Below are 19,627 nucleotides of genomic sequence, written 5' to 3' on the forward strand. Positions count from 1 at the left end.
CAGACTCCAGTGTCTGCTTTCCTCCCAGGGAGCAGGTGTGTGATGTGTTAATTTCCTTGGAAGTGTCCCGGACGGCAGCTTGAAGAGGCAGGAAAATGAACCTCCTGTCCGGGTGAAACGCAATATTTTTTTTCCAGGCATCCCTCTTTTTCCTGGCAGGGAAAGTGCTGTGAAGCAGCGGCAAGCCACAACAGGTAAGATTTCTCTGGTGTACCTAATCAACAAAAGCATCACCTGCCGCAGTTGCTCCCTGTCCTGCCGAGGCCCAAGGGAGGGACCGTGCTAGATGGAGCACAGCGGCCCTGTGTTCAAGGGACGGGGAGGCATCTCTTTAGGTCCCCACTGGCAGGAAGGTGGGGGGTGTGGAACTGCTAGCTCCAGGTTGAGAGATACCTGGCGGGTTTGGGGGTGAAGCCTGAGGAGGACCTGGATGCCACACATGGGGAAGTGGCATGAACTGGCAAACGCTGGCAGGGGCTCATGGGAACTGTAGTCCATGGACATCTGGAGGGTCACAGTTTGACCACCCCTGGACATGAAGATGCGCTCTCATTCCAGGAAGGTCTATCACTGAGTCACAGCCCCTCCCCACTTTAATACAGTGCGGCCCCTTAATAGAGTGTGATAGAAGTTACACTGGAAGACACATGAAGTTCACACTCCACAGCAGCTTTCAGCAGTACAAAGCGAAGGCAGAGGGAGGTGCGGTGATCGCGAAGAGGAAGTTTCTGGGGCAAAATTCTTTGGCTTCTGGAAGGTGGAGTCTTTGGGGCTTTGGTGACCCTTTTGCCCAACGCCAGATTAAGGCCAACAGATGGTCTCCGCACAGCCCTTCTGTTGCTTGCCTGGTAAGACCTTCAGTCTCAGTAGCGCTGAAGGTGAAATAAACCACTGCAAATTCACTTTTCGTGCAGGCAGACGCCACCACTGCATTAAATGTACACTTTTTAAAAAGCAATAAGCACCATAAGCACAAAGGCTTCCCTCGATGCCTTAAGCACGGGCCTGTTTTGCTTAATGGTTCTGCTTTTCTGGCAGAGCAGCCATTCCGTGAACAGGAGACGTCTTCCGCACCCACCAGGGAGCACCCTGGGATGCAGTCCAAAATCCAGCAACAGCATGAGCATGGGATCCATTTTGGTCACCCCACAGCCGGGGTTTCCGAGAGGGGCAATTAGGGCAGCCCTGGAGGGGCATCTCATATTCAGCTCTGAACCAGTGGCTGAGCTCAGCCGGCATGGGACAGTGAGAGTGGCCCTTGAGCATGCACAGAGTGCAGTGCAGTGCGCCGAGTAAGGGTGTTCTAATGGTGGAAGCAGCTAGCTGCAGGCTGGGAGGAATGAGAGCCTACCTTAGGGAAAGGGTTGCCAGCCTCCAGGCGGTACCTAGAGATCTCCTGGAATTACAACCAAGCTCAGGATTACAGAAATCAGCTCCCCAGGAGGAAAGAGTCTCAGAGGGTAGCCAGGCTGGTCTGCATAAGGACAGTTAGATTTGAGTCCAGGAGCCCTTTGGAGACCAGCAAATCTATTAAAGTGGATTAGAATCTGGACATTTTTGCAATGCTGCAGACTAATTGACGTCTTGCCTGTGTAGTTTGGTGATTTCCATTTCATTGTCTGAAGAAGTGGGTATGAACACGAAAGCTCACATGTCGAATACAACTTTGTTGTTCTGCGGTGGCCAACCAGTTGCTCCCAGAGGCCCAGTCCTTCTCCAGGCCTTGCCTCCCGGCTCTGCGATTCACAGGATGAGTGCCTCTGCAGGTGGAGGTTCCCTCTGGCAGCGAATCCCACCTTTGAATCGCCTTCTGGGTGCAGGGGGCTTTCCTTTTGTCCCCCCGAAATCTTCTACCCACCCGCTTCATTGGCTGCCCTCCAGTTCTGGCATTTGGGGTGAGGCAGAAAAAGTTCTCTGCGCCAACCCAGGGCCTTCTGTCCCCCTTGGCCCTCTCTTTCCCCACGTGCAAAGGGCCAGGCCCTCCCACCTCTCCAGCCCCTCGCCCTTCCTGGCCCTGTCCTGGCCCTGCCTTCTCGGGCGCCCTTTTCACGGCTGTACCACCCCCCTTGCCACTCCCCCCCCCCCGGTCTTTCCCCTGCTCCGTCCCCACGAGCCTGCCGTGGAATGTGGGGGTTCTCGGCCACCCAGGCCTCGGCATCTCCCGGAATCCCCCGGGCAGGAGTTGGCGCCCGGGAGCCCGCTGGCCGGCAGGCGCGCCTTGGGAGTGGTCCAGCCGCCTCGCGCGAGCATCCTGCATCCCGAGCCAGGCATTGCGGCGGCGGCGGCGGCGGAGGAAGAGAGGGGAGGGGAGCCGCCCCCCCCCCCGCGGGCCCAGCCACTCGGCCACGTCCTGCTGCCGCCGCCGGGCTGGGAGCTGCTGCGATGCCGGCGGGGCCAGGGCGGCCGGAGGAGGAGGGCGAGCAGGAGGAGGAGGAGGAGGAGGCGGCAGCGGCGGAGCACCTCGCAAGCACAGCCCGTGAGTCGGCCGCCGGCAGCCCCCGGGGAGGGCGGGGGGGTGGGCTTGGACTACCCCCCCACCCCGACTGACCCCCGCCTGCAGCGCCCCGGGGCCCGAGGGGGGGGGGGCGAGAGACGCCCCGGACGGGGGACGGGTCCTTTTCTAACCCCCCTCCCTCCCTCCCCCCCTCCCCCCCCCCGTGCGCAACTGCCTTCAGCATTAGGAAGGGAGCCTGGCCCTCCCCACTCGGGCACTCGTACAACAACTCCGCAAGGTAGGGCGGGCGCTGTGCGGATTCGGCCCCTGTTGCGGCTGCTGGGGCGTGGAGATTGGCTCGCCCAGGGAGGAAAGGGCGCTTCAGTCATCGGGGGGAGGGGGGGGAGCGCTCAGGGAACCCGCCTTCGAGCGTCACCACCAAGCTGGGACTTGCCACGCGAGCGCAAGGGAGACGGGGGATTCGAACTCAGTGCCTCGCCGGCTCCCCGCCCTTCCTGCCCTCCCTGGTTCTCTCCCTCCCGAGGGGCGCGGGTGCCATGTGCCTCCTGTGCGGAGCATGCTCGGCCTCGGGGCTGCACCAGCTGATCCCTTGCACAGGTACAAAGTTTGGTTGGGGAGCCGCGGACCCGGGGGGCGTCAGGGATGAGGGTGGGGGTGGGAAAAGGATGTTCCGACGACGGACCTTCTCCTCGGAAATCCCACTGCAGGGAGCGCGGAGGGCCTGAGCGCTGCTTCCCCGGGCCACGGTGCTGGGTGGTCCCCGTGGTCTTGGGCGGGGGTCCCGGGCAGCTTTGGCGAGGCTGCGTCCGAACCCGCCCGGGGAGCTTGCCTTGGCCAGGTAAGGAGGGGGCTGGACCCGCAGCCGGAGACAATTAAGTGGCCCAAAAGGAGCCTATTGATATTCGCAGCCTTTTCTGTGGCTCCATTGATTTCCCATCGCTTGGCCCAGCCAAGGGGTGTTGTGCCTTCACATGCACGCAGGGAGCGCCTGAATGGCTGGCCCTTGGAGTAGGGGGCTGCAGGGGGGGGAGGGGGTATGATTGGCAGAAGCCCCCCCCCCAGCACCTTTGCAAATCTTCTGCGCCTTTAGGAGAGCCAAAGCATTCTGCAAAGTTTGCTCCGCTGCCTCTTTTCCAAAGTGGGCGTTGGCTCCTCATTGTGAGCCTTCCTATAGATGGCTGGGCTGGCCATTGGTCAAGCGCCAAGTGATGCAGAGGTGGGTGGGCTGAATGGAGTTTCTAACAAATAAAGGGGGGGGGGAGGCTTTAAGGAATAAGAGGAGATCCTGGTGTCATTACCATGCTGCTGGTTGCCAAAGCCGAGTTTGGACTCTGGACCACCGTCCGTGTCCCGTTTCCTTTGACTGTCACATACAATCCGAGAAACAGCTTTCGTTAGTGCTTGTTCTAACTGTGATTCAGGCCCCTGTGGAATGCCACCCAACTCCAGCCATTAGCAATACAGTCTTAAGGTTGCTTTCCTGGGAGGAAGCCGCCCACCCCTTCAGCGCACCCCTTCAGATCCTGTGAAACAAAATTTCCTCGACCACACATATAGGCAGAGAGAAGGTTGGGGAGGGTTAATTCCAGTTACTTATGTATCTTGACTCTATCTACCTAGCAAGGAAATATACCCCCTGTGTGCGATGGTTGAGGAAATTCTGTTTCAGAGTATCTGACGAAGTGTGCATGCATGCACACAAAATTGAATTAAACTTTGTTGGTCTTCAAGGTGCCCCTGGACGCAAGCTTTGTTCTGCTTTTTCAGCCCGGCATCTGTCTTCAAGGAATAAAAAGAAACATTTCTTTCACCCCTGGGCAAAGTCTGAGTCCAGGGCCACCTTGAAGACCAACAAATGTTTTATTCAAGATCTAAGCTTTCCTTTGCATGCACACCCTTGGTGCACACCCTTCGTCCTGCTGCTTTGGACCAACACAGTAACCCACCTGAATCTATGTAGAAGTAGAACTACTTACAAATAAGAGGAACTTACAAGAACTGACATGTGATTCATTTTTTTTTGCAAGGAAAAAAACCCAGCTCTCTAACTTTTCAAACCGCCTAACTTTTTAACTTGCAGAAGTTTTGTACTTCTAGCACAGTGGCGGAGGGAGTCAGCCTACGTAGGCCCCTGGCTTATCCGGCTCAAGCGAGCAAGGACTTGGAAGCTAAGGAGGGTTGGCCAGGGTTAGTAGTTGGAGGGGGGAGACCACCAAGGAAGTCCAGCCTCCCAAACCAGCTCTGTGTTGACCTGGATGGCCCAGGCTGGTCCGATTCATCAGATCTCAGTGGCTAAGCAGGGTCAGTCCTGGTTACTCCTTGAAGACTTGCTACACAGATGCAGGGAGTAGCAAACCACCTCTGCTCATCTTTGCTTGGTCCTGGGGGGCCAGATCTCAGTTAGTTCTTGCAGGGGGGGATCCACCAGGGAAGTCCAGGATTGCTACCCAGATGCAAGGCCACGGCCAACCACCTCCGTGTGTTTCTTGCCTCGAAAACCCTACAGATGTTGCCATAAATCAGTGGCAACTTGGCAGTGCTTTCCGCCACCAGGCTGTTACGGGGCACGGCGTTCATGCCATAATTTCACGGAGATGAAATGCCCCCTAAATGCCATCTTTAGCGAGAGCTGCCAAGAGTTGAATGTCACAGAACTCTTTGCTGAATTCTGAAGCCTGGAAGTCTTCATCCTGTCCCTTCCTGCCCTTATGGTAAGCAGGTCCACCTGGAAAAGGTGGTTTCAACTTTCACCTGCTGCACACACACACACACACACACACACACACACACACACACACACAGAATGGCCAACCGACGCAGCCAGGAGGTGCACCTGGCATTTGTGTGTGGACGTGGGTTGAGGATTCGGGATTTTGTCCCCCAGTCAAAACCTCAAGTGTCTCTTCGGGGCTCAGCCCGGGAGCTCAAGTGCAATGAGGTGTGTGTAAGTTTCCACCCACGTGGGCGAGGACAGAATGTCAAGCTGCACATAAAACATCCAGACATTGAATAGCTTGTTGCAGCTATTCAGAAGTTAATCATTAAATGCTAGCCTCTGTTCAATCCCTCGGCTATTGACAAGTTCTCTGTCTTGAACCGCCTTGCAAAGATAGCAGAAATGGAACATGTTCTTCTTGATAAGCTTGCAGGGATTTGGCGGGGTCAAAAGCCACGCTTGAATAGCCCCGCTAGGCTCGAACTTAAAGCAGGCGGTTAAATGAAAGACCACAGATGGACGATGAGTACAGCACTATACTGGGCGGATGGAGCCACTCTGTGCAGGTTTTGCTTTGGTGTAGGTCCTTTGGTGTTCAATAGGGCTTACTCTCAAGTCAGTGCTCACAGAGAGGCAGACTTTGTAAGATTGGTTTACTGCCAGGGGTAGGCAGCCATTGATGTGCTGCAGCATAGATTTGGGGTAGAAATGGGCCAAGCTATGACATCCCCTGATTCCGTAGTATCCTAGAGTTGGAAGGGACCTCCTGGGTCATCTAGTCCAACCCCCTGCACTGCGCAGGACACTCACAACCCAGTAGGTTGTGACATTTGCACTTATATGCCCCTCTATATGACTACTACTCTGCCTTGGCTACAATTCAGCATTTTAGAACGGCTGCATGACAAGTGAGTGGTTCAGGAGATGTTTCAAGGAGGTGAATGGGTCTGCAAACTCTGCCTCTGGCTACAGTGCATGTCATCCGTTGCTCTGTGCATTCTCTTGTTCGTGGCGCATGCTTAATACTTGCACGTGTCCTACATTTTGAAAATCCCAGCTCTATCTCAGTGCTTATTGGACACTTCCTCTTACTGACGGCATCCACCTGGGCTGGGTAATTCGCCTTGAGCCGCTGAGTGAAAGGTGAAGTGACCAATAATGTGCAGAAATAAACAAGGATGTGAATTTGGCGAAAATTGTTCAGAGTCTTTTCTAGCCACTGCAGCCTTCTGTTGATTCCCGGGTGGCTTCTCAAAGTTTGTCTGATTTCCATTCAGCGGAAAAAAACTCAGCCTGTGTTAGGGGTGCCATAAGGCAGTGGTCCCCAACCTTTATTAGGCTGGGGACCGGCAGGGCATCGGGCCGCGCCCGCAGGGCCCGCGCCCGCGCGGGCCACGCCCACGCTTCGGGCCGCGCCCGCGGATCGGGCCGCGCCCGCAGGCCGCACCCGCTGCTCGGGCCGCGCCCGCGGGCCACACCTGCGGATCGGGCCGCGCCCGCGAGCCGCGCCCGGCCGCGCCCGTGGATCGGGCCGCACCCGCGGGCCGCGCGGGCGCGGCCTGCACGGGCGCGGCCCGGCCCTGATTCCCTCTCCCCCCCTCCCGCAGTAAGTAGCTTCCCGGGCCGCAAGCTTGCGGCCTGGGAAGTTTTTTACTGCGGGGGGGGGCGGGGAGAGGGAGCCGCGGCCCGGCGCCATGGCCTTTGCGGCCCGGCACCGGGCCGCGGCCCGCAGGTTGGGGACCACTGCCATAAGGGCCATGTGATTATTTTGCAGGTTGGTGAAGCAGGTGGTCTGTAGTTGTGGATCGTGTTTTGTGGATGGTGCTAATGTGGCCGCATGGGCAATCTACTGCATGGGACGTCCACGCTTACCTTCCCAACCTAGTCGCTGATGCAAGCATGCAGATGAGGTGATGCCTGGTGCATTGGTCATACCTGCCTCGAGTTGGAATCACCTGTGGGTGACCAGGCAGTCAGAACAAAGCTGACTCCAGAGACAGTCTATCCCAGAGATACTCAAGCGATGGCCTGGGAACCGCACCTGTGGCTCTTCTGAGCATCATTCCCCAGTGTGGCACTCGCCCCACATCCCAGAAATGTAGACAGCATCCCCTTTCTCTCATTGGGGTGCAGAATACGCCCTCCGCAATTCCCAAGAGAAAAAGAGACTCTCTTAAAGGTGCAGAGCGCGTGAACAGGAGTCGACTGAAAGGAATACTGACTTTGGCGAATGTGTGCTGGGATTGCAGAAAGGCCCTTTCTAAAAATGCCTTTTCCTCCTTCTTTTCCAGTGTTAATGCAGCCAAGGAGCAGATGTGGATGTTGGCATCTTTAAGTGCCTCACGTGCCAAAAGGATGAAAACATGGGACTTAGTCTGTCCTGTCTCAAAGGTGAGCTGCCACCCCTCCCCCAGCCTTTTGCACAGCTAAGCTAGACTCCAAACCCCCCCGTGTCCCCCACAAACAGGACCAAAGGGGGCTGCACCGGTTACGCCAGGATTGTGTTAGTGGATAGAGCATTGGACGAGGATCTCAGAGAAGATCCATCACACATGTTCAGCCTCGCCTACCTTGCAGGGCAGTTGTAGTGAGGATAACATTGAGAAGGGAGAAAAAAGTACAAAGTCAAAATAGAAAAAAAATAAGTTTTAAAATTAATTTAAATAAATATTGGCAGGTTCATCATCATCATCATCATCATCTTTATTGTGCTAATTCTGACGTGCTCCGGGAGCATCAGGTAGGGGCCAGGATGGGAAATACTGTGGCCCTGATTGAGGCCAGATGTACATCCTGGGGCCCGGGACCACCAACTGATTGATATTCGAAGAACAGAGCGTTCTTCAGAGGGTCTAGATAGAGAGGCGGTGCAGGACCCAGACCACAGGGGGCATTTTGGACAAGTACCAATAAAACCTCCACACTCAAACTTTGACTGGTGCATCAGATCCCCGTGGCTTATAAAAGGCTTTTGAAACATAATCCGGGTTTTTTTGGGGAGGTGGATTCTGAAGCACATTCTCACTGCAGAAACTGGAGACTTTCACGCTCTCTGGTTTCCTCCCCTCCCCCCCCCCAGCATTGCACACGCCATGGGTCAGGGGTAGTCAAACTGCGGCCCTCCAGATGTCCATGGACTACAATTCCCAGGAGCCCCCTGCCAGCATTCGCTGGCAGGGGCTCCTGGGAATTGTAGTTCATGGACATCTGGAGGGCCGCAGTTTGACTACCCCTGCCATGGGTATTATATGGAAGGTCCACTTTTGGGAAGGGTAGCTGTGATATGAGCCGTCCCAACGGCCAGTCTCACCTCTGCCACGAGCTCAGCCAGAGAGCCTGTCTCTCTTGCCCTCTGTTTCTTGCTCTGCTTGGCGTATAACCCCCCCTCTACCTCTCAAAGTAATCACAAGAATTGCCACAGGGCAATAATATACACAAGCACCTGAGAGTGCGGAACAGATGGCAAATCTTATCAGCGTAAGGATGTAAACTTGGCAAGCTGAGACTTGTTATTTCCTTAGATGCCTATTAACCAAGGTAAGGCTTCAAAAACGGGGGAGGTGCAGCGTGCCAGTGTTTGCATTCGGAGACGGAAAGTTGATACAGGGGGCTGGAGGCTTTGCAAGCAGAAGGTCCCCCAGGCCATCCCCGACGTGTCCAGTTAAAAGGATGCCCAGTGATGGGGCTAGGAAAGGCCTTCGGGAGCCGAGGGTCAGGAGACCAGACAACGCTGCTGAATCAATGGTCTAATTACTGTCGAGCTGAGGGTTTCACGTGAGCCATACAGCGTGGGATTTGTCATTTGTATATCATGAGCGCCACAGAGCAGGGCAATGGGGTCAGTTTTGAAGCAGAGGGCTCTGAATGACAAGATGAAGGTGTGGTTAGGTTCCAGTGGGTAGCCATGTTGGTCTGAAGCCGCAGATCCGAGTTCGAGTCCAGGGGCACCTGTAAGGCCAATATATCCAGGGTGTCAGCTTTCATGTGCATCCAGGCTTCCTCGGAAACGTGTGATGGAAACTGGAGAGTTCAGCATGTTCGTTGTGATTAAGGTGACAAACTTGTACGCATTAACCTGGGAAGAAGCTCCAGTGGACTTCCATCTGAGGACCCGTGTCCAGGACTGCCGTGTAAACGGCCACTCCTTTGCAGAGTGACTCCGGTCTAAGCCAACGGGAACCCAGGGGCGTGGAGGGCAGGAGCCTTGCACCAAATTACCCTGCAAAGCTATCGCTTCCGGAACTGCTCTCCGTAGGCAGCCTTGACTCCAGCCAAGCGGCTTGGGGGGCGTTGACAGCCACAAGATCCTCGCCGGGCCTTTGGAAAAAGCGCCAGGAGCCGCCTGCCGTGTATTTTGCCATCTAGTTGAAACTACAGTTGGCAGGAGGCAGCAGGGCTCTCCTTCCCCTCCTAAGGATACGTTTGCTAAGCAGAAACAGGGCCTGGTGCAGTGGGAGGGAAGAGGGCGCGGAAGGGAATTCTGCACGCTCTGACGGTCAGCCTTTGTGCTCCATCTCCCTGCTCGGGTGTAGGAATAGGCAAGTGGGGAGGACTCAGTGGAGCTGATCTCTTGTCTGGAGATGAGCTGGGAATCCGGGGGATCCCAGGTCTCGCCTGCAGTCTGGCACACCTGGGCAAGGGGTACAGTCCTGGGTGGTCCCTGGCAGGGGACATTGCTGCAGAAAGTCCCCTGGTGGCTGGGAGTGAGAACAGACTGTGCAGTCCTGCCCTGGATTTGGCAACCTCTAGATCTTCTGCTGTCACAGAAGTCCCCCTGGAGAAACTGGCTACTTCGGAGGGTGGAATCTGTGGTTTTAGGGTCTGCTGAAATCCCTCTCCGCTCCAAACCCCACCCTCCCCAGGATCCACCCCCCAGAGCTGGCAACCCCATCCTGCCCATACCGGGTTCAAGGTGTTTTGTGCTCAAGCAAGGGATCCCTAGGCAGCCCAGGGGGAGGAGCCACCCAAGCCCCTGCGATGTTGCTTCAAATCTTCCTTGGCTCCAGCAGAAGGGTTTCCAACCTCCAGGTGGCAGCTGGAGATCTCTCGTTACTAGAACGAGCAGCAGAGATCCGTTCCCCTGGAGGAAATGGCTGCTGGGGAGGGTGGACTCTGCAGCTTGACCCCCCGACTGTCCAACCATGCTTTCTCCAGCCTTCGGGTATTTCCCAACCCAGAGCTGGCAGCCCCCCCCCCTCAGCATAGGGAGGAGGAATCATCGCCCCCCTGCCACCGGGGCTGAGAACTGGCAGGAACAGCACCCTCTCCGTCCTGGTTGCCAACCTCCAGGTGCCACCTGGAAATCTCCCGCTGTTACAGTTGATCTCATAGCGACAGAGATCTGTTTCTCTGCAGAAAGATGGCCGCTTTGGGGGGTGGATTCATCTTGCTGAGGTCCCCCTCCTCCCTAATCCCACCCTCCCCAGGGTCCAACCCTCAGATATCCAGGAATGGCCCACCCTGAAGGTGGCAACCCGAGATGTGCAGAATCCCCCCCCCCTCCAAGCCCTCCTTGCAAGGCTGCTTCCAAGGGCTGAGCTGCCCTCCCCCTCCTTGCTGGCTAACCGGGACAAGGTGCTAAATATTGCATTGCGTTAGCTTTGCCTGCTGCGTCGCCCCGGCACCCGGGAGCTCCGGCTGCTTTCATGCCAAGCCCACAGCCTAAGCGCCTGCTGCCCCACCTTCCCAGGGGGGCTCTTTGCGCCGCTTGGGCCGGGATGGCTCCCTCGGGCAGCGGAGCTGGGGAGTTCATCTTGAAAGTGGTCGTCACCCAGCAAGAGGGGACAGCAAACCCCACCGCTTGGCAGCCCCATGGATTATTCAGAGCATTGCTCCATTTAATAAGCCCCAGCTGCTTCCGGGCAACCCTGCAAAGGTACAAGTACGGGATGCCAGCTCCGGGTTGAGAAATTCCTGGAGGTTTTGGGGGAGGGAGCTCATAAAGGCAGAAGAACAACGGAAGAGCCCAGCGGGATCCCTCTAGTCCAACACCCTGTCTCAGCCAGAGTTGGCAGGAGATCCAGTTGAAATCCCTGGAGGGCTCAAGCTGCCGCCTGGAGGTTGGCAAGCCTCATGACGTTATACCCTGGTGAGATCCCAACCCTTAAATCTCCAGGAATTCCCCAGCCCAGAGTTGGCAACCTCATGCACGGAACAGCTTTGCAGCTGAAGCTAAATAGGTCTGGCCGGGCCCGTCTGCAAGGATGGGGAGCCCCCGGGGAGCCCACTGGAAGCTGCTCTCAGCTCTTTGCAAGCAAGGCGAGGGCGGGCGGGAGGGGGTGGGCGACACGTGCAGTAATAAATATAAATAATACATGTTTGGCTGCTCCTGCACATCACACACCCGGTCTGATTGCGCGTCTCCTCGGCAAAAGATTTGCTTCCAGCAGGTCCCCGGGAGGGGGCAGGGAGGGGGGCTCGCAAAGTCCCTTGCATTTCTCGGTCGTGGTGGAAATACTGCTCTTTGGCCACCTTTGCCCCGGTGGACGTCAAGAGCTCGCCCCACAGCTGGGCCAGCCTGCCTTGCGGTCAATCTGGTGAATAAGACTGAATTGGGCCGAGCCCTCAATAAATCACCTGCAATTTAGTGCTGGCCTCTCCGTTGCCTGGAAATGCATTTGTGGAACTGTGTCTCTCCCGGTGATGGACTGCTCTGGGGGGAGGCCTAATGCACATTCCTCCGCTGGCTGGACAGAGGGAGGGAGCCTGAAGAGAGGGGCATTTCGTTGGCAGGAATCACAGAGGAGCGCGGGGGCTTTGAACTGAAGGGCCTTCGGGACCCGATTTACCTGTGCGCCGTGCATTTCGGGTGGCCAGGTGAGGACCGGAGACCTCCCAGAATTATAACTCATCTCCAGATGTCAGAGATCACTTCTTCTGGAGAAAGCAGCTATTTCAGGGCATAATACTCTGCTGAGGTCCTGTCCCTTCTCTGGCTCCACCCCCCCAGATCTCCAGGAATTTTCCAGCCCAGAGTTGGGAGCCTTGCTAAGTAGGGAGGAAATGTGAGAAAGGGAGGCCTTGGGCACTTGCGTGTGCTGGAATTGCAAGGTCTGTCCTGTGCATCGTTCAACAGCATGGGAAGAATGTCCTGTAGGGGGCATCAGAGGAGATTGGTCGTTGGCATAGTTGGCTTAGGAGTTTTCCTGGAGGTTTTCAAGTAATCTCCCCCTGTGTCCTCATTCGCTCAGCTGGAGCCTTCCTGCTCCTTTGAGTTCCCTTCCTCCCTGCTTGCCTTCAGCTAAAGGACTGTTAGACTGCCAATGGCTCTCTCCTCGCAATGTTGTTCCCCTTCACAATAAAACTGTTTCTTTTTAAGGGCCCGGTGCTTTGCCCCTTTGCATATTTAAACTCTACCAACAATATGTAGGCCTGTCAATTGCAGGTTGGGAAATTCCAAGGGGTTTGGGGATAGGGCCTAGGAAGGGCCTCTCGAGTTACCCTTTCCTGCAGGGGAACTGACTTCTGGACCCTGGAAGCCAATTCTAATTCCAGGAGAACTCCAGGCCCCACCTCGAAAATGGCGAACTTGTCAGTCTGCCATGTGTGGCACAGGTTCTGTGGGTACCGTTGCCAAGCTCCAGGTGCTGCCTGGAGACAACCCGGTATTTCAACTGAGCCCCAGAAAACAGATCTCTTGGACTCTAAGACATTATTCCCCACTGAAGTCTGTTTCCTCCCCAAACCTCCCCAAGTATTTCCCAACCAAGAGCTGGCAACCCTAGCAGATGGCCCACGGCCACATCCATCCTGCCCCTGCCAAACAGCTCCTTGAGCCACTTAGGCATTTAACCAGCCTTAAGCCCACCAGGTAGGGATGTTGTGAATATGTCTGGGTTAGTATTTAGATATGCAATGGTAGTACTTGGATGTAAATCCCATTGAATTCAGGACATGTAAATCCACCAAGAATTGCAGCCTAACCATATTATTATTTAAAATGCTGCACCAAGGAGGTCTATTCATTCTGAGGCAAGGACAGTTGCCCTTTTGAAGCATAGACCCATTATTCTCCTGCAGGTGTTATTGACCTCCCCAGGCCCACGGGGGTTGCTGCTGGGCAAGTGAGACAGGGGAATCTGCCACGTACTACCCCCTCTGTTTTCTTAGTGACAACACCAGCAGCTTAGGAAACCACCAAGTCCCAGAGCCTCTCTCCTGTTGAGCAACTTAATGGTCATGCCATTCAGCAACTCCATTAGGTGTGGAGCTATAGCTAAGTGGTAGATAGAGCATTTGCCAGGTTGCCAGGTTCAATCCCTGGCTTCTCCAGTTAAAAAGGTCCAGGCTCTAGGTGATGTGAAAAACCACAAAAGAATTGTTAGAATTTTTTCCGTGTTGTAGTTGGATGTCTACCCCTGCCTCCAACACACTCACACTTGCTGGATATGACTAATTCATGAGCGTTTCTTGATCCTGAGAGGTCTCTTTTGTCAGCCTAAAAAGAGAGAGGCGGTTAACTTTTCATAAAGTCAATGAGAAGCATTTGCCAGTGTCAATTGAAGCGCATCCTCAGCTAAATATCTGAATTAAGATTTATTCTTCTGGTCTATTTAACTCCCTTTTACAACAGATCTTCCAGTTCGTCAGTCTAGTTTTACCCTAAATAACAATAACAACTTTATTTTAATAGTCCGCCCTTCCTGTTGGCTCAGGATGGTGTGGGACCCCTGTATGTATGGGACCCCCTCTTCTGCTGTTCCCCCCAAGAGCATTAAGATCAAAAGACCAGAATTGGCTCAGGAACCCTGGTCTGAAAGAGGTCAAACTGGCCTTGATCTCTTTGCCCTGGCCCCAGCCTGGTGGGACCGTCTCCCTAGTGAGATCAGGGGGCCTCCAATGGCTCCAGAGGGCCTGTAAGACCCATCTCTCCCGACAGGCCCATGGTTAAGGCCAAATATCTAATGCTATGAAAATGTTGACCTCCCTGCCCAAGACTCTGACTCACCCGACACAACCAGCCACCCTCAGTACATTAAAAAAAAATAGTCCATTATTATATTCAGTTGGAGATGGAGATAAAGGTCCGGATATTTGCTGGAGGGTTACATCATTATGCTTTTGTTAAATGAATAAATAAGTGTCCAGGGCTGTCCAGAAGGACTGTGAAGTCCAGGAATCTTCCTGTGCAGAGTAGAACATGCAGGCTTAAGCCAGATCCTGGTAATGCCTTCTGCTCGAAAGAGCCAGTCATTGAGTGTACGGAAAGTCTATAATAGAACTGACTGCTTTCTAGATAAGGGATTTAAGAACATTAGAAGACTTTGGCCTAGATCAGGGGTAGTCAAACTGCGGCCCTCCAGATGTCCATGGACTACAATTCCCACGAGCCCCTGCCAGCGAACGCTGGCAGGGGCTCCTGGGAATTGTAGTCCATGGACATCTGGAGGGCTGCAGTTTGACTACCCCTGGCCTAGATGGACCACTGGTCTGATCCTGCAGGGCTCCCTGTTTTCTAAGTTGCAACCTTCCGAAGATGATGCGCTTGTGTGTGCCTTTTGTGTCCACAAGAGGGCACCCTTGTAACATTTTTGGCTGCAAACTTGTGGTACAAATACCTGGTTGTCAATCATATGTTTAGGCTTCTGTACGCTGTTGTCAGAAGCATAATTTGCATGCCGTGCCAAGCAGAAGTTCTGCCACACTGAGCCACAGCCCCACTTGTTTGTGTGGAGGGAGGCAGCCGAGGGCCCTTGCTGTCTGTGTTGGACCTCTGATGCCTTCCAAGATAGATGACCAATAGCAGTTGAGAGACAGTTTGGTGTAGTGGTTAGGAGTGTGGACTTCTAATCTGGCATGCCAGGTTCGATTCTGCGCTTCCCCACATGCAGCCAGCTGGGTGACCTTGGGCTCGCCACGGCGCTGATAAAACTATACTGACCGAGCAGTGATATCAGGGCTCTCTCAGCCTCACCCACCCCACAGGGGGTCTGTTGTGGGGAGAGGAAGGAGAAGTCAATTGTAAGCTGCTTTGAGCCTCCTTCGGGTAGGGAAAAGCGGCATATAAGAACCAACTCTTCTTCTTCTTCTTTCCTGGGGAAGTGGATGGGACTAACAAGGAGATATGAACTAGACAGGAGATTGTGAGGGCGTGGAAAGCATGGTGCAATCTCCAGCAGCAAATATCCTCCAGAGCAGGGATAGTCAACAAGGACCACAAGCTGGAGCGGGCTGAATCAGGCCAAGACTCCGACCCGGTCTCAAGCGCTGGAGGGTCAGGCCTCCTGGGCCCAATCAGGCTTGTGGTTTTGCTGCAGACTTCAAACTAAAGCCTGGCATCTGTCAGGAAGGCAGCTTTTAATTTGGCACCAGAAGCTAAAGTGTGTGTTTGTGAGGCTATGATGTGCTTTATCCGGCTAACGGCATCTGTTCTGCATCCTATAATGTACAGGACAAGGGGCAGTCATAGCCCTGAATGGGATTGTCCATCAGATTTTGGGAGCTCAGCAGGCTGGCTAGTGCTTGGATGGGAGACCTCCAGGGTTTGGGGCGGTTGTTCTTCCAAGGAACAAGAGGGGCCATGGCACAGAGGCAGGCAATGGCAGAGCACCTCCAAATGTCCCCTGACTGGCGGCCAGATGATCCTCTGGACTCCTGCCAAAACTACACAAGCAACAAGGAGGTGGCAGGTGACAGTGGAGGAGCAAGAGGGTTGTGAGTGTCCTGCATAGCCCAAGGGGTTGGACTAGATGACCCAGGAGGTCCCTTCCCACTCTATGATCCTATGATTCTATGACATGATAAATAAATAAATATTGCAGCAATAGTGGAATGGAAGAGAGAGGCAGGTAGTTTTTTGGAGGCTTTTGCAATTTGCAAAGACTTCCAAAATTCCCTGAAGCAGGGATTCCCAGCCTCGGTTCTGTGGAATCTCTGAAGAGGCATGGTATTGGGGGGGGGGGGGGGGGGGGGCGATCCAGGCTGTCTTCTCAGCTCCCAGTCTTCTTTGCAGCCTACATGAGGCAGAGCGGCCATAGTAGTAGAAACGGGGAGGAGAGAGCAAAAGGAGGGCTAAGGATGCAGGAAGTGATGTCACCTGGGGGGGGTGCAGTAGGGGGCGTGGCCAGCTGACCACTTCCTGGGCCCCGTGAAGTCTGAAAATTATTCCAGGGGCTACTCAACAGCCAAATGGTTGAAAAAGGCTCTTGTGGGGGGGTCATGCCATGAGAGAACCCCCCCCCCAATAAGCCACACATCCTATTTCTTCAGTGCCCCAGTGCTTCCCCTCGCATGGCCAAGAGCAGTGGCCTCTAATCTGGAAATCCGGATTCGATTCCCTGCTCCTTCTCCTCCTTCACCTGCAGCCAGTGGGGTGACCTTGGGCCAGTCCCAGATCTCTCAGAGCTCTCTCAGCCTCACCTGCTGCACAGGGCGCCTGCTGTGAGGAGAGGTGGAGAAGGGGATTGTAAGCCAGGCACAAAAAACCTTCCTGCCTGACGTGTGTTCCCAATTTCACCAGGCCGAGTGCCAGCAGAGCTGCCTCGGGCGTCCCAGAGGATCCTGACTCTCTCCCTCTCTTGTCCTCCCCCCCCCCCAGGCTTTAAAACATGTGTCAACCGAGGCGGCGGCAGAAGCGGCAGAGGCGGCAGCAACGTCCCTGCCGTGGCTGACAAGCGTCTGAAAGTCCCGGACATTGTTATCACGCCTCCCACCCCCACGGGGAAGGCGCTGTCGAGAGACGCCAGGCAGGCAGGTGAAGACCTGCCACACAACTGCTGAACCAGATGGCCGGGGAGGCTGGAGGGACCGGGCTGGCAGCGATGCCACGAGGAAGCCTGGCGCTGTGAGCAGCTTGCTCAGGAAACCGGTCTGTGCCTCTGGACGTCGCTGGGCCTCCCCGCCCCCCTCCCCCTTTCCCTCTTCTTCTTCTTCTTCTTCTTCCCTGGCCGGGTTGATTAAAGATTTATGATTGGGTCTACATAAGCCTCCCCGTTGAGACGGCCGCTCTGTTCCAGACTCCCCGGGAGCCGGGGGCATGTCGAGAAACGAGCGGCACGGAGGCACGCGGGCGAGGCGAGGCGGAGCGATGATGGATGAGGCCGGCCAGCTGGCTGGGGAGGGAAAGGCTGCAGGTGATGCTTCCTTGCCGAGCGAGCCCCACCTTGCTGCTCTCAGTGTTTCCTGGGCGGTTTCTGGCAGCGCAGGCAAGAAGCAAGGAAGCCAAAGCTCGGGTGGATTCCAGCGTGAAGCAGCCAGAGAGCCCTTGTCAGCCTCGTCCCCCACCCTCCTTCCCCTGGCCTGATGGAGAAGGCTCTCTGCATTCCCTCCGCACCACCCGCCATGCGTCAGGAAACGTGCCTCTCTGCAAGAGATGACTGTTGTCACCCGGGCCCGTCCCGGCAGTCGGAACAAAGAATCCAGGCCACAGCAGCTGGTGCCCTCCGTCCTCCTGCCCTTCTGTCTGCTATGAGCCAGTGGAAGTGGGAAAGGGACCTTGCGGGTTTCTGTCCTTCCTCAGGGAAGGGAAGGCTCTAGAGGAGCAGGGCTGCTGGCACACAGAGGGGGAAAGGTAATCAGCTATTAGCTGAGTTTAGGGCCGGGGTCCCCAATCCTTTTTGAACCTTTGGGTGCAGACACAAAATGGGTGTGGTGGGTGCAGACACTGGCTGTGTGGCCCTGTGCACAGGGGAAGGCGAAGTGCAGGGGAGAAGAGGGGTAATTTAAAAATACACCTGAGAGCCAGGTGAGAGAGAGAATCAAAGAAACCCTTAAGGGGGGGGGGCAGCTACCAAGGAAGCAGCAGTCCATCAGATCTTCAGTGGCCAATCAGAAGTCCTGCTGGGTAAGAGTTCCACCCACTTTCCCTAAACTCATGGCGGGGGACCACACAAAGCGTCAGCAGGCGCCCACAGGGAGCAAGTGGGGGACCCCTGGTTTAATATTAGCTTGTAAAAAAAGAAAAGAAGGAAAAGCCTTAAAAGGCCACCCGTAGTGCAGGCATGACAGGAGAGAACTGCATGACTCTTCACCCACTAGCACAAATGCACAGCGAGTACATTTATTAACGACTATTGACAATATAAGCTGGAGAGAGAGAGGAAGGAAGGAAGGAAGGAAGGAAGGAAGGAAGGAAGGAAGGAAGGAAGGAAGGAAGGAAGGAAGGAAGGAAGGAATACAAACATGGGTCTCAGTTACACTTGGCTACCTTTGATGCAGCCCTGCCTGGATGGCCCAGGCCAGCTAGAGCTCATCAGATCTCAGAAAGGAAACAAGTACAGCCCTGAGCAGTCCTTGGGCGGGGGACCACCAGGGAAGTCCAGGGGTCTACACAGAGCCAGGCCATGGCCAACCACCTCAGTTCGCCTCTTCCCTTCAAAACCCCACGAGGTTTGCCATGTGCCGCCTGTGACAGGAAGCATTTCCCACCACCGTATCCATAACCAAATCTTTAAATTATGTATCAGGGATCTCAAAATAGCCATAAAGACTTTGCAGTGCAAAACTGACATTTCCCCCCCCCCCTCTTCTGGCACCACCCCATATGGCAAACGACATCAATTAGCTTCTGTGCCCAGCTGTTAACGTTGCCTGGTTTTCAGTCAGGTGCATTATATCAAACATTATGGTATAATCACTGATGGAACGGTTGTGGAATGAGCCTCGGAATACTGAATACCCGGTGAATTTCTGTCACTTGTGCAAGAACACCGTGTGCCCTTCTCCGCTTTCACTGAGATTCATACACTCCATTTGGGGTATCCGTTTCGCATTCTTTCTGCTCGACTCCAAAGGTAATGCAAATGTTTGAATTTGGTATGAAATCCGACGGAATGTTTCTCCTGAGCGTTTGCATGGATTCTCGTCTCTGTGAGCAGGCATGTCTTCTGAATGCTGGGTTTGTTTGTTTGTTTTTCTGTTTTAAAGAATGTTTTCCAACTGTTTGGGGTGGGGATATTGATAAAGCATTGTGTTTTTTCTTAAGCATAAAATTCTTCCACCTGGTTCTTCCGCCTGGTTCTCTGTTCTCCTCGGGCTAATCTATGTGCATCATGATCTATACGTGGAAATGTTTACAACTCTTAGAGTTGTAGGGAAATGCAAGGGGAGCCCAGACTGAGCAGAGCCGGGGTTTGAAGATCTGCAGGAAAGGATTCCCAGAGGAAAGAGCTGTTAAAATCCTTTCCTTACATACCCTTTTCATTTAATTCCTCTCCCAAAGCTGCAATTAGCTCTGCGGGGAGGGAAATACAGGCACCGCATTCAGACTTCTCTTTTCCCCCTTCCGGAGGTAATTGAAGCTCCAGAGGGGCAATTGAAATCCTGAATGACCATGTTCCCCCAATATTTGAGTCCCGGAGATGCTGACCCCGGGCCTTTCACATCCTGGGCAAGATGCAAATCTGCACTGTGTAAGATTTTAAATGTTCTGTGGAAATTTTCCAAAATACAAATAATCTCCTGTGCAACTGGGTTGGGGAGATTGGACCACCATCCATAGTAGCCATTTTTCCCTGATG

General features: G+C 54.6%; 1 protein-coding gene across 1 annotated transcript; it reads left to right on the forward strand.

Annotated features, from left to right (window-relative positions):
- Positions 1-647: 647 nt before the first annotated feature.
- On the forward strand, positions 648-19,114 carry LOC143823489 (uncharacterized). The gene is made up of 4 exons (XM_077309862.1): positions 648-702; positions 2,149-2,476; positions 7,463-7,562; positions 16,708-19,114. Exons 1-4 carry the CDS (start codon positions 648-650, stop codon positions 16,789-16,791), a joined length of 567 nt encoding a protein of 188 aa, XP_077165977.1. The 3' UTR covers positions 16,792-19,114.
- Positions 19,115-19,627: the final 513 nt, after the last annotated feature.

The sequence above is a fragment of the Paroedura picta genome, chromosome 14 (assembly GCF_049243985.1).
Source record: "Paroedura picta isolate Pp20150507F chromosome 14, Ppicta_v3.0, whole genome shotgun sequence".
NCBI lineage: Eukaryota > Metazoa > Chordata > Lepidosauria > Squamata > Gekkonidae > Paroedura > Paroedura picta.